At 43.2% G+C, this 11,921-nt stretch overlaps 1 protein-coding gene across 1 annotated transcript; it reads left to right on the top strand.

Moving 5' to 3' along the window:
• The first annotated feature begins 3,159 nt into the window (after positions 1–3,159).
• LOC119433417 (inactive selenide, water dikinase-like protein) lies at positions 3,160–11,713 on the top strand. Its single transcript, XM_037700618.2, has 7 exons — positions 3,160–3,507; positions 4,666–4,769; positions 6,025–6,174; positions 6,710–6,822; positions 8,104–8,297; positions 9,242–9,454; positions 10,985–11,713. The coding sequence occupies exons 2-7, from the start codon at positions 4,674–4,676 to the stop codon at positions 11,167–11,169; spliced, it is 951 nt and encodes a 316-aa protein (XP_037556546.1). The 5' UTR covers positions 3,160–3,507; positions 4,666–4,673; the 3' UTR covers positions 11,170–11,713.
• The last annotated feature ends 208 nt before the right edge of the window (positions 11,714–11,921 follow it).

The raw sequence follows: 11,921 nt of genomic DNA on the forward strand, positions 1-11,921 counted from the left end.
TGTAACCGCCGCGCGTGGCGCTGGCGTCAAAAAACCGAGGAGATCGCGGCCGCAGTAGCGGCTGTCAGTGAGGTTGCGGACGCAGTTTCTGTGTCTTTTACCGCGTTTCCGACACGTTAGATTTTCTTGCGCTATCGCAAAATCTATTTTAACGCCTTCTTCTGATTTCCACTATTTTTGTTTACCGTAGAACAATAATCGGTGTCAGATTCCTTTACAAAATTGAGATGCCATATACCGCCTCTAAATTTTTACTTACACAGGTCTGGTCTCGCTGTGTCACCTCTATGTTCTTTTTGCAATGCACCTGAATTCATTGATTACTTATTTTTTTCCTCTTGTGCCACCGAACATGATACTTATTAGCGCAAAACTCGAAATAAAAGACAACAGCGAAAGACGAGACGAAAGGAAAGACGAGCGCTAGTGTAAACACCAGCTCGCCCAACAAGAAGTTATTCTGTTGTGTCACCGAATTTTAAGACTGATAAAACACTTAGAAATTTCATTTCGAAAGACTAACCTCGCCAACGATTCTCTCTTTTTGGGGTGACTTCACTGGGACACAGCCACAAGGATGCTTTTCTTGGAGTTTACAATTTCATAAGAGGCACAAAAAGAGTACCTTGCTGTATTTCTAGAATTATGAATTATTCCTATTATTTACATTTTTTATGTCAAAATTATTTTATCTTAAAATTCTTTGTGGTATTTTTCTAATTTCTGCTATACAAATTTTTGTTTAAATTCTAATAAACATATATAGTTGAAATCACCGGATTCTTGGCATCCCCCGTAGTGGGTATGAGCCATGGGAGATGAGATGAGGTTGCAAGAGCCAGTACACGGATTTCGTGAGCTAAATGAACGGACGTTGTCGTTGTTTAAAGCCCCGAAAGACGAAGCCCAACGAAATCAGTGGGATAGGAATTTGCACCGCAAAGACAAATAGGCCACACTCGGAAACGTCGGCGGTTTGCGACTAGCCGACTACCCGTCTGCACTTCATTGTAAGGGCTTTTTTTTTTTTTTTTTTTTTTTCTGGCGCTGGGTGCCAGAAACCGGAAACTGCTAACTACCTAAAGCTAAGCCGCTGCACATGAGCGTGCTTGCTTGGTTTTCAGGGAACCTTACTCCGTTCCTTTAAACTTCCGTGTGAACAGTTTACGCACACCAGCTTTAAACAAATTGTGTTGTGATTATACCTGGTGCACATGTCTTGAACCAACGGATTTAAATAAACAGTTGGTCTGTAAAAAAAATTTTTTTCCCTTCAATTCAATTACCGGCCGTGGCGGCCGCATTTCGATGGGGGCGAAATGCAAAAGCACCCTTGTACCGTTCATTGAGTGCACGTTAAGGACGCGCGTACCTCGCGCGCTTTCACTCGCACATACAGCCTATACGGCACGCGGCAACGATTTCATCGTCGTTGGACTTCATACGGAACCTCACGGTGACGGCAGAAATCCGCTTGGAGAGTCCATATAATTGTTATCGCAATAAAAGTAAGTGGAACAACAGTGCATTTTTACGGCGAGTTTGGTGGCGCATACCTCCAAACTGGTGTCATCATGGAGATTGAAGAGGATAGGTCTTGCGAACTCACCGGCTGCAATTCGTAAATTGTAATATGTGTCATAAAGTAATTAATTACGAAGTTATTAGTGACTATTTCATTAGTTCAGTGTGTATTTCGATTTCTCGTACAATCGATATCCGCCTTTCTGAATAATCCAGCTCAAGGACGAATTATATGTTATCTACAACAGGCTATTTAAAAAAAATTCCTCAGAAATTTAAAAATGATCATTCCTTGCAGAAGTGTGCAACGCAGGAACAGTTGGTTAAGCATGATCGCAAAAGGTAAAAGCAGCGCAAAAGAAAAACGTCGATACACAGAAGAAGTAACACACGCCACAGGCGCTGACTGACAACTGAAGGTTTATTGCGGTGGAGCAATAAAAGAAAAAGGGAGGCGGGAAAACAACCGACACGTGATCGGCAAGCCATTGTCGCATGGTAAATATGACGGGGTGACAAAGCGATAAAACCAAACTACAAAACCGCCCAGATGCACTTTCAACGTACCATGATCTCTTTTTCACCGAGCGTTAAGGAAAGAACACTTACACAAGCTTCACCTGTTCGGCGGATTGCAAAGGCCTCAGCTATCAAACGGCCATAAGCACTTTTATAGCGTCCTATGACCTGGCACTTCTTAAATTAGGGAATGCACCCGCACGCACTGCGGTGAAGCGCCATATGTTGCTACGTTGTTTTTGTAGATGTTTGTTGTGATGTCAGTTCGACAAGTTTTGAGTGGGCTGATGTGAAAGGGAGCAGTTCCTTGTCAACATAAGACAAATGTTACTAGATAATGGGATTCAGACGTACCGGCGGGTTTCGCAACGACCATTGTAACTGCCCACTAGCTTACCTGTCTCAAGTAGCTTTCGCGCAATTTTCACCATGCCACGATAACGTCGCCGTTAAAAGGCTTTTCGCTATCAGTCGAGCAGACGCAATCTTTTGCTGGTCGTCTACTTTCCGGTAAAGTTTATCTCTCAAGGAGCTTGCGGCGGCTCTCGATCGTTTATCTTTCCCGCGGATTTTCGCAAATTGTCAACACACTTAGGCGCACCACTCAGACAAACCTTCATGTTGTTTTAAAAAAATTGCCGCTGCTTACATATTAGCGCTGCAGCATCTAGCGAGAACTTTTTGCTTATAATAATAGTTGTTTTTTTACTTCATAATATAGTAAAACTACATATTATTGTCACTATATCTACTCATAACTTAATTGAGGACAACACGCACTTTTTATTTTTTCATACGTGCTTTATATTATTTTATGTTCACACATTGTGGCAAAAACCGCAAAGTAGCCCCTAGAGGGCGACAAGGCGGTTTCGCGCGCGTATGTGAGCCCAGTAGCAGCACTATAAGATTACAGGGCCGGCAAAGAAAGTTGCGGAACGAGTGGGGGAAAGCGGTAAAGCCCATGAAAGCGTTTCTAGGTCGATATTGGAGCTGCGGCCGACAGCTGCTCAGAAATTCAAGCAGGCAAGTAAACCTTTGAAACGTGCTGCGCGAGACGCTTTCAGGCTGCTACCCGATCCTATTCGCAGCTGATTGCGGATATGCATCGATAGAAAGCTATTTATTCATCTCGCCTTTCCTCTAGGGTTGACAGGAGATCGGCGCCCGTGGCTCGAAGTCTAGCTGGTTTCCCCTCGACGATGAGCGGTGACAGTGGTGCCGGTGCGGCCGGCCGGCGTTACGTGGTCCGACGGGGCGCGAGCGGCTCGGTGGTCACTTACCGGCCGTTCGACAACGCCGAGCACGGACTGGAGCCGGAGTTTCGGCTCCTGGGCCTGGCCGACATGAAAGGATGAGGCTGCAAGGTTCCCCAGGGTGTGCTCAACAAACTGCTTAATTCGCTGAGGGGAGACAGCGGAGCGCAGCAGACTGTGTCGCACCACCCCGAGGGAACCCAGATCGGTGCGTGTGTGGCGGCGTTCGTGCAGTTACTACGAGACATCGTCACATGTATTTGCGCGTTGCTCATTGAAATTCACCTTGCACGTCGACTTGAACCACTGCTGACCCTTACCGAATCACACGGGCAACCGCAAAATCAGTTGGCATGAAACTTCCGAAATGAGTGCTACTTCAAAGACGTTGTGGTCCTCATACAACCACAACTTCTTTGATGTGGAATTCCTTTAGGAAAGACACTGGTACGACATTCAGTCAAGGACTGTCATACGTGTTGGTGTTAGAGAAATGATTTGATCTCTATCAAATCATTTGTGTAGATCAATCAAATGTGTAGATGATCTTGCGTGCTATAAAAGGGCAAGAGCATACACATGCATATAATGACTTACACATACAAGGTGTACTGTTGTTTAAATAGTACTTTACTTATTGCTTCTGCTGCAAGTGTGAAAGAGCTTGCTCATAGCAAAATGAGAATTAAGTACCCGCCGCGGTGGCTCAGTCAGCTAAGGCTGCTGATCGCGGGATCCGCATTTCAATGGAGGCGAAATGCAAAAATGCCCGTGTGCTTGCGTTGTAGTGCATGTTAACAAACCCCAGCTGGTCTAAATTCATCCGGAGCCCTCCACTACGGCGTGCCTCATAATCAGAACTGGTTTTGGCATGTGAAATCCCAGAAAGAAGAAGAAGAGAGAAATAAGTGTAATGCTGTTCATTGAAATCTTGAATTGCTTTTCATGTTAGGCACACATTTTAGTACACTGCAAAATTGTACCATCGAAGTTCTTGCGGCGCTTACTAGCACAATAATTGAATAGTATGCCACTATTTATATGTGAGAATACATCCCAGGTATACTGGTGTAGCTTTTTGTGCCTGATAGAGCATACTTTAATTTGCCATCTTGAGTCGAGAAACTGACGTGGCGTTGCCTCTCAGGAGCAGGACTGCCTTATTTTGCAATGCAGTGCTAGTTACAAATTAGTCTCAATTACTTTTTGTGAGCATTTAACGGTCTTATGTTAGGTAAACAGCACAGACACGATAATGACCACTCCACTATTCAATTTCTTGTCATCTTTTATGCTTACTCAGTGGCACTTCTGTGTGTATTTCACATCACCATAGACCTGACTACCGTTACAACTTCTCTTGCAGATATTGGCATGGACTCCAGTGTTGTCCCTCTTGGAGACTCTGGGTTTTCCTTGGTTCAAACTATAGACTACTTCTATCCATCTGTTGACGATCCTTATATAGCTGTAAGTTTTACCCAACACAGGCCTATCACAGTGCACTATGATTTACTATTTTACTGCATTGCTGTCGCATCTACTGGGTGCGCAAGGTATTTGAGCACAGGGCTTTAAACCGCTATAGACATTAACATTCTCGTTCTGTCTAGGCACTCTACACCAACCCCTCTGTCACCTATCTAGAAAATTTATTATTCCCGGGTATCGCCTTTCAGTCTGACACTGGAGATGAAGCAGTACATTCCCCTAGTCACCTTGCACGCCAACCAGAGCGACTTGGAGATCACCACCTTCTTAAGTGTCACAAAATGGTTTGTTTTCTGGGTGAGACAAAAGTTTGTGGCCAATTATCATTTGTGACAATGACACTTAAGCGCTCCCAGTGGTCAAATTTCAGTCAGACGGTTGAATTTCTCGAGCACATGGAGGAGGTCATAATGAGTGAGAACCCTGATTTTGGCCACTGACGATCAGTGGCAGCTTCAGGCGGCAGAATCAAAAATCAAGCTTCTTGTGCATGATTTTATTAGACGCCGCTCTTAAGTTATGGATTTGCTTGAGGCCAAAATGCCTGTGTCAACCAAGAACGTCTGGTTGTGAACTTAAGCGACCACGTCACCCCTAATATGGCGTCCTATTTCAGAATACCTAAACCTCTATGCCATTATGTATGACGGGCATCACTGAGAGAAAGACTAACAAACAGCCACACAACATGCTAAGGCGTTGTGCTGTGATTGTGGAAGCACTGCCTAACATTAACACACACTATCTGATCCGAGTGTATAGATATTATCAAAGCCGAATTCAGTCAGTAATTGAGGCTGAAGATCGTTTTATTTAACAGTCTTATAGAAAAGTAGCAAGAGAAACACTGAAAAATATTTGGAACGAGTATACCCAATCTCATTTGTAATATTGATGGTATTCCTGAGGTTGTCATTGTGTCCTCAAACACTTCGAGTACACTGTATACAAACTGTTTTGCTTCACTTATGTAGCTGCACTATTAGTGTGGGTAGGATCACTGAACACCATGCATTGCTTGTAAATGCTTGTTGGCATTAGCCAAGGGAACATGGTTGAATTTTTTGGCTGACTTACTTTGTTCAGCTACTGCCTGACCTTTCCAGTCATACTTTGTTCCCATGAAACCTTTGCTGTCACTTAGCTGCATCTGGCCTTAGGGTAAGTAACTGCTGAAGAAACAGACCAATGGAGCTTATAATGCATGCAACATACTTTTTTCCACATGTCGCAGGGCAAGATAGCATGCGCCAATGTGCTCTCTGACCTCTATGCTCTCGGAGTGACTCGGTGTGACAACATGCTGATGGTGATGGCTGTGAGCACCAAGCTTACTGAAAAACAGAGGGACATTGTTGTACCCCTCCTCATCAAGGGAATCAAGGTATAGTAGCACATTTATGAAAGATTGAAAGTTTTAATGAAGCCATATTTGGTCATGGACATGAGAACTGGTTTTGGTATGGAAGTGCTGGTTACTTGATTGTTGAAACAGGTTCCATGCCCAATTGCAAATTTAATAATTTGCCTTAATGCTTTTGTACCGAGTTTGGCAAAAGGTGACCTAGTAACTATTTTAATTGGTATTCTATTCCTTTTATATTATCCACTGTTCACGGCAGGGCGATTCCAATGATAACTTGGGCAAAGTGCCACTCGGACCATTGACGAAGCATTGTAATAGAATCGTTACATTATCCCAGCTCAAGGTGTCTTTTTTAGATACACGTCAGGCAAAGTTTGCCCTGCATTTAGACTTTGAAAAATTGTGTTCTATTTATGATTTACTGTTAGATTGCGTTGAGACTTCTCGAACTAAACAGTGTGTGAAGTTTTTGCATCATTTGTGGGCTGGTGCTTATCACAGAAGTTCTGGCCGTGGTGGTGTTTCAGCTTGAGTTTTTTTTTTTCCTCCTTAGGACTTGGCTGAAGAAGCGGGCACTAGAGTCACAGGAGGCCAGACAGTGCTCAACCCCTGGCCCATGATTGGTGGTGTGGCATCAGCAGTCTGCAGAGAGTCTGAGATTATCTCGTGAGCACATTCTTCGAACAGACTTTGTACTCTCTTAAGTTAGGCATTCTGCCCTGCTTTTGACTGTGTTAGGCTCTGCATAAGGAAGTGTGGGGAGATTTGCTGTGCCAGTTGACCTAGTGGTAAGGCCATTTAGAATGAAGTCCAGTAACGCAAGTTAATACTTCACATGTAAAAACAGAAGAGCAAATATATGTTAACACATATTGGCCTGCCGTTAGGGCCCTTGCAGTAATTTGGTAAGGCATTCGAGATCAAATATTACAGTATGTTAAATACAAGACGGCTGAACCTGTGGAAGATGGTAAAAGCATTGAGAGTTTGCTCGACAACATTAAAAAGTAACATTCAAGCAGGCCAAATGTTTATCCTTTAAACAGGTATCACTGCTTCAAATGTGAACTCGGGGAACTTCTGTGAATGGGCTCTGCATTTTGCGTACCTCATATTCTAGAAGTGCTTGTTGAACTGACGGGTCTCTAGAATCCGTGTCTTATGAAGCACCGCAAGAAGACAATATACTCGAAAAGAAGTTGCGCTAGACATTTGCATGGATGTATTGTGTATTTATTTCTGAAGCCTTTGTTTTCTTGCGTTACCTCACAAATTACAAACTTAGCACACCATCACAGAATTCAGTCAACATATCTTTGATTATGCTTTTTGTATCATGTAGAATGGTGAAGTAAAATATTTTGCAGCTCGTCCAGTGCTTTCTTATCATATGTGCATGATGCTGTCTATTTTTTTCATTCTTGTATGTATGCATGTCCCATTTGCAAAACATGTCCCCAGCTGCATGATTAAAGCAAACTATTGCCTGTGTGGTGTTGGTACGGTAGCGTATTTTATCGTCTTAAGATTATCTTTCCTAAATTTCTGCGAAGTAACTGTCTCGTATAAGCAAGCCTTTAATATGTGAGATTACTGTTAATTCATTCTTACCAGGAGAAAATAAATATGCATATGCTTATGGTTGTGTACAGTCTTATATATGTGATGTATACTACAATTAATATGCTTCATACCACCTTTTCATAGGCTCCTGTTTCAACCTTGATTAAAATTTAATTTGTTACTCTCCTGAATTTAGTGGATCAATTATTGTCCTCTGCAATCTCTCCACAATTCTGCATATGCCTTGTAATGGCTGCCTAGCCTCCTTCAAGCTGTTTCACAACAACTTTTAGCCTAGGCAGCTACACAGACTAATTATAGGTAAATAAAGTAAAATTGAATATGAACGACTGGTGAATAACTAGAATTTGAATTTTGCTACAGGCCAGACAATGCTCAAGCAGGAGATGTGCTGGTGTTGACCAAACCTTTGGGCACCCAGGTGGCTGTGAATGCTCATCAGTGGCTTGAGAAGCCAGAGCGTCGCGCTCAACTAGATAAGGCTGGCATCACCGAAGAAGATGTTCGGAGAGTATATTTTCGAGCAATGGACTGCATGGCACGCCTCAATCTTACTGGTATGTGCTCGTTTGTTTGGTTTAGGTCAGCGTTTTTACGCACATCTTCCTCTTGAGTGGTTTAGTTCAAATTTCTGTTGACAACTGTGATGTTACTCATAGCCAAGCCATATTTTCAATGGTAAGCTGCATGTGAAGTTAGGCAACAGTAGTAGTGTTTAATTTCATCTCTTTCAACCTTGTGCCTTCTCAGCAACTAGTGTTCATTTACTGAGAAGTGATAGGACCTGAAGTTTAGTTTTTGGCTAATGTGTCAATCTGTGTCTCAAAAATTCAATGCATAAGCAAATACCTAGGTACTTCACACAACACTATAAAATCGCAACTTGTCGGTTATCTTGCAGTAAGTCGTCAGATTTTCTCATGCTGTATGTAGCCCTGCTGGTTAGCTTTTCTTGAAAGCACCTCGGCGACACACCCAAGACTAGCTGCAAGTGGCGAAATTCTTTTGGATTTGGTTTGAGGACACAAAGACCATATGTTCATCAAGGTATGACCAATACAGTTTTAATCACCTTGTCTATAATTCCTTGGCTGAGAAAAGGAGGAATTGTTCAAAAAGCACTGCAGTGGCCTGTGGCTGCTTATGATAGCCAGTGAGAACTTGCCGTGTGTAATCAGGGAGCTAAATTTTATTTTACTGGGTAAGTGATAGTCACAATGTTACCATGCAACCAAGGAGGAGAATAAGGCTTGTGACTTTGATGACATCACCTCCACTTAGCTTTGTTCTAGCTGGCAGCCTGATATGAGTTACCTTGAAAGTATTGCTAGTTTGTTGCATTACAAAATTGATCAGTGCCCTGGTAACATCATACAGTGGTGCACCTATGGTGCCTGCCTAAGCATATAAAGCAAAGTTCATCGAAGGCATGAATACTAACAGCAGCAGAAATGTAATGTTAAAGAGCACTGTACTTACATGTGCCCTTTTGTTCATACAGGGGCACAGCTGATGCACAAACATGGGTGCCATGGGGCCACGGACGTGACTGGCTTTGGGTTGCTTGGCCACGCACAAAACTTGGTCCAAGTGCAGCAGTGTTCAGTGGGCTTCGTGATCCACACATTGCCGATCATCGCCAAGGTCCCTGCCCTGCTGGCCGCCACAGGCACCTCATTCAAGCTCATGCAGGGATACTCGGCCGAGACCTCAGGTGAGTTACTGACCTGCAATCTATTTATTGAGCATCCTTAAAGGCGTAAAGCCAGTTCATAGATCGCGTGCTAGCATGGGTACATCAGAGCATGACAAAAAAAAAAAAAGGAATGTGCCGCGACTTCTAGTGAGATTGGGAATCAAAATGGCTACTAAGAGTCATTTGATAGCCATTTGGTAAATAGCATTCAAACTTTTGGTGTTGTCACCACCCTAAAACAGCGCTTGCATGTAGGCTCCCTACCAAGAATGGCTGTATAGCGCCATCATCACCATCCATCATAATCATCATCGCGAATCCCAAGAGATTGGCTCACGAGGCACTAGCAAGTAGAATGTGTTCTCGTTCTCGCCCTGGTTAGATGCCACAGCTGCCGCTCTGGTCAGCCTTCAGTCTTCCTGAATAAAAGTAGGAATGGTGGCATACCACGTCGGCCGCTGTCATATTGTCCTTACAGCTGTAATAAACCGTTTATTTGGTTAGAATGGCTTGTTCACCTAAGTGGGGAAAGGGGAGGGTGTTACTAGCCATGCAGTGTTCATTCATTCATAGGATGTGAATCTCTAACAAATTCATAGAAGGTTGTAATGAAAATTGGGGAACCTAAGCCACTGGGGTAAAACGAAAATGTTTTGTTGCGTGGTAAGTATGGATCACACAGAAAGAAAGTTTCATGAACAGCTCTTTCGGCTTCCTGAGCAAAGTTGTGCCGTAAGAAGAGGCTTTCTGTGCGAAATCGGTTTCCTACTGTGAGAAGTGTCAAGCATGGCCATGCTAGTGGGAAAACGTGCATGGCATGTTGTTGTTGGCAGAACACACATTGCCAAAAACTGGTGAGCAGCAGTGTTTTCATGCCACCCAGCAAATGGGTCCTGTAGCTATATTTTACGGCTTCCCTTGCGGCACTGTCTGTGTAGAGCAAGGAAAAGCAGCATCTTCAGTCATGCAGGCAAATAAGTGCTGCATAGAACTGGCAGCCTACCTTTGTTCTTCCAGAAATCATCGGGAAGCTCAGTGAACAGAATGTGTGAGTACCAAAGCTATCAGCAACTGCCATGGAGACGAGAGATGTCAGCCAGTGTGAAAATGCCAACATGTGTGCATTTTCATGCAAGCAACTCTCTGTGTATGCCTTTATGCCACTGTGGCATACTGCAACAGTGAACAGATGCAACAAAAGCCTTTCATTCATGCTTGCAGCTTTGTTATGCTCATTTGCTCTTTCAAGCATGTAATTATACTCTAGGCTTTAAAGGTGTACCGACACGACATTCTCAACTGATTTTTCTAAACCCTACGTCAAGGTAATGTTGATGACGCCAGGCTTGGCATTTTGAGACCGAAATTTTTAATATCAAATTAAAATAACTTAAGTGTTTCTCGACCTTTGTAGTACATGCTAAGTGTCATCCTCTCATGTGAAAGAAACGTATGCTAGTGTTTATGTGTGTCAGTACTTCTTTATGGGCACTTTGTCATTGACTGTCATTGACTGATTATTGTATGTTTTAATTTCCCCATACTCAGGTGGACTACTTATGTGCCTACCAAAAGAGAACGCTCAAGCATACTGTGCAGAAATCGAGCAACTCGAGGGTTATCCAGCTTGGATCATCGGCGATGTCGTTGAAGGGGAACGAGTGGCAAGGCTGACGGACTCCCTACGCGTGATTGAAGTGCCTTCTACTGACAGAGAATCTGAGCTGTGGTAACACAGACTTAGTGGGTAACGGGGATGTGTAACCATTATCAGAGCGTCAGGTGTTCGCAGGCCCTGGAGACAAATATCCAGTGTGCGGAGCTTTTGAAAATGCAGTCAATGGCAACATCATGGCATTTAGTATAAAATTGCGCAATGCAAGTAAACAAGCTGTGAAAGCTTTAATACTGCAGAGCATCAGTATGAAAGCCAGCTAAAGATTTTGGTAAGTATTGTTTTTCATCAAATGCAGATGTTGGTTTTGATAGATGCCCAGTTAATTTCTATATTAGTCCGTTGCGAGTGTAGTCTTTGCAGACATTCCTTTTTGTCCTTATGTAGAAGATTTTTTGTTTTTATTTTATGTTGTGGTGATAGAGGTTTTGTTCAAGTAGGAAACAGTGGCTGTTCCCAAGAGAGACCTTTATGAATCTACATCTGTCAAACATTGTAGGCGGTGTGGAGGATGGCTTGTCTCCAATGGGCATCTCCCACAGCCTGTTGTTACTTGTTTAACCACTTGTCATGCACTGTGAATAAAATATTTTTACATGTTTCTTGGTTTCCTCTGAGTAGTGAGTGTGCAGTCAGCGGATAGACGTGACTCAATGTCCACATTACCAGCAGCACAACCTGATCAACGGTGCTGGGAAAAGGGCACCTAATTCTTTCCCCATAGCACAAAACTCGTTCTGGTTCAAGGCCAGTATCAAATATGCTCTTCATAAATGGCAAATTAACCTGCTTTGGTAAAGGCAGTGAAGC

The sequence above is a fragment of the Dermacentor silvarum genome, chromosome 11 (assembly GCF_013339745.2).
Source record: "Dermacentor silvarum isolate Dsil-2018 chromosome 11, BIME_Dsil_1.4, whole genome shotgun sequence".
In the NCBI taxonomy this organism is placed as follows: domain Eukaryota; kingdom Metazoa; phylum Arthropoda; class Arachnida; order Ixodida; family Ixodidae; genus Dermacentor; species Dermacentor silvarum.

Bases quoted from the DNA above. Each gene is read 5' to 3' on its own strand.
- LOC119433417 (XM_037700618.2), top strand. From the start codon at position 4,674: ATGGACTCCAGTGTTGTCCCTCTTGGAGACTCTGGGTTTTCCTTGGTT. The intron at 6,175-6,709 runs GTATAGTAGCAC...TTTCCTCCTTAG, and splicing joins TCCTCATCAAGGGAATCAAG to GACTTGGCTGAAGAAGCGGG. The intron at 8,298-9,241 runs GTATGTGCTCGT...TTGTTCATACAG, and splicing joins GGCACGCCTCAATCTTACTG to GGGCACAGCTGATGCACAAA.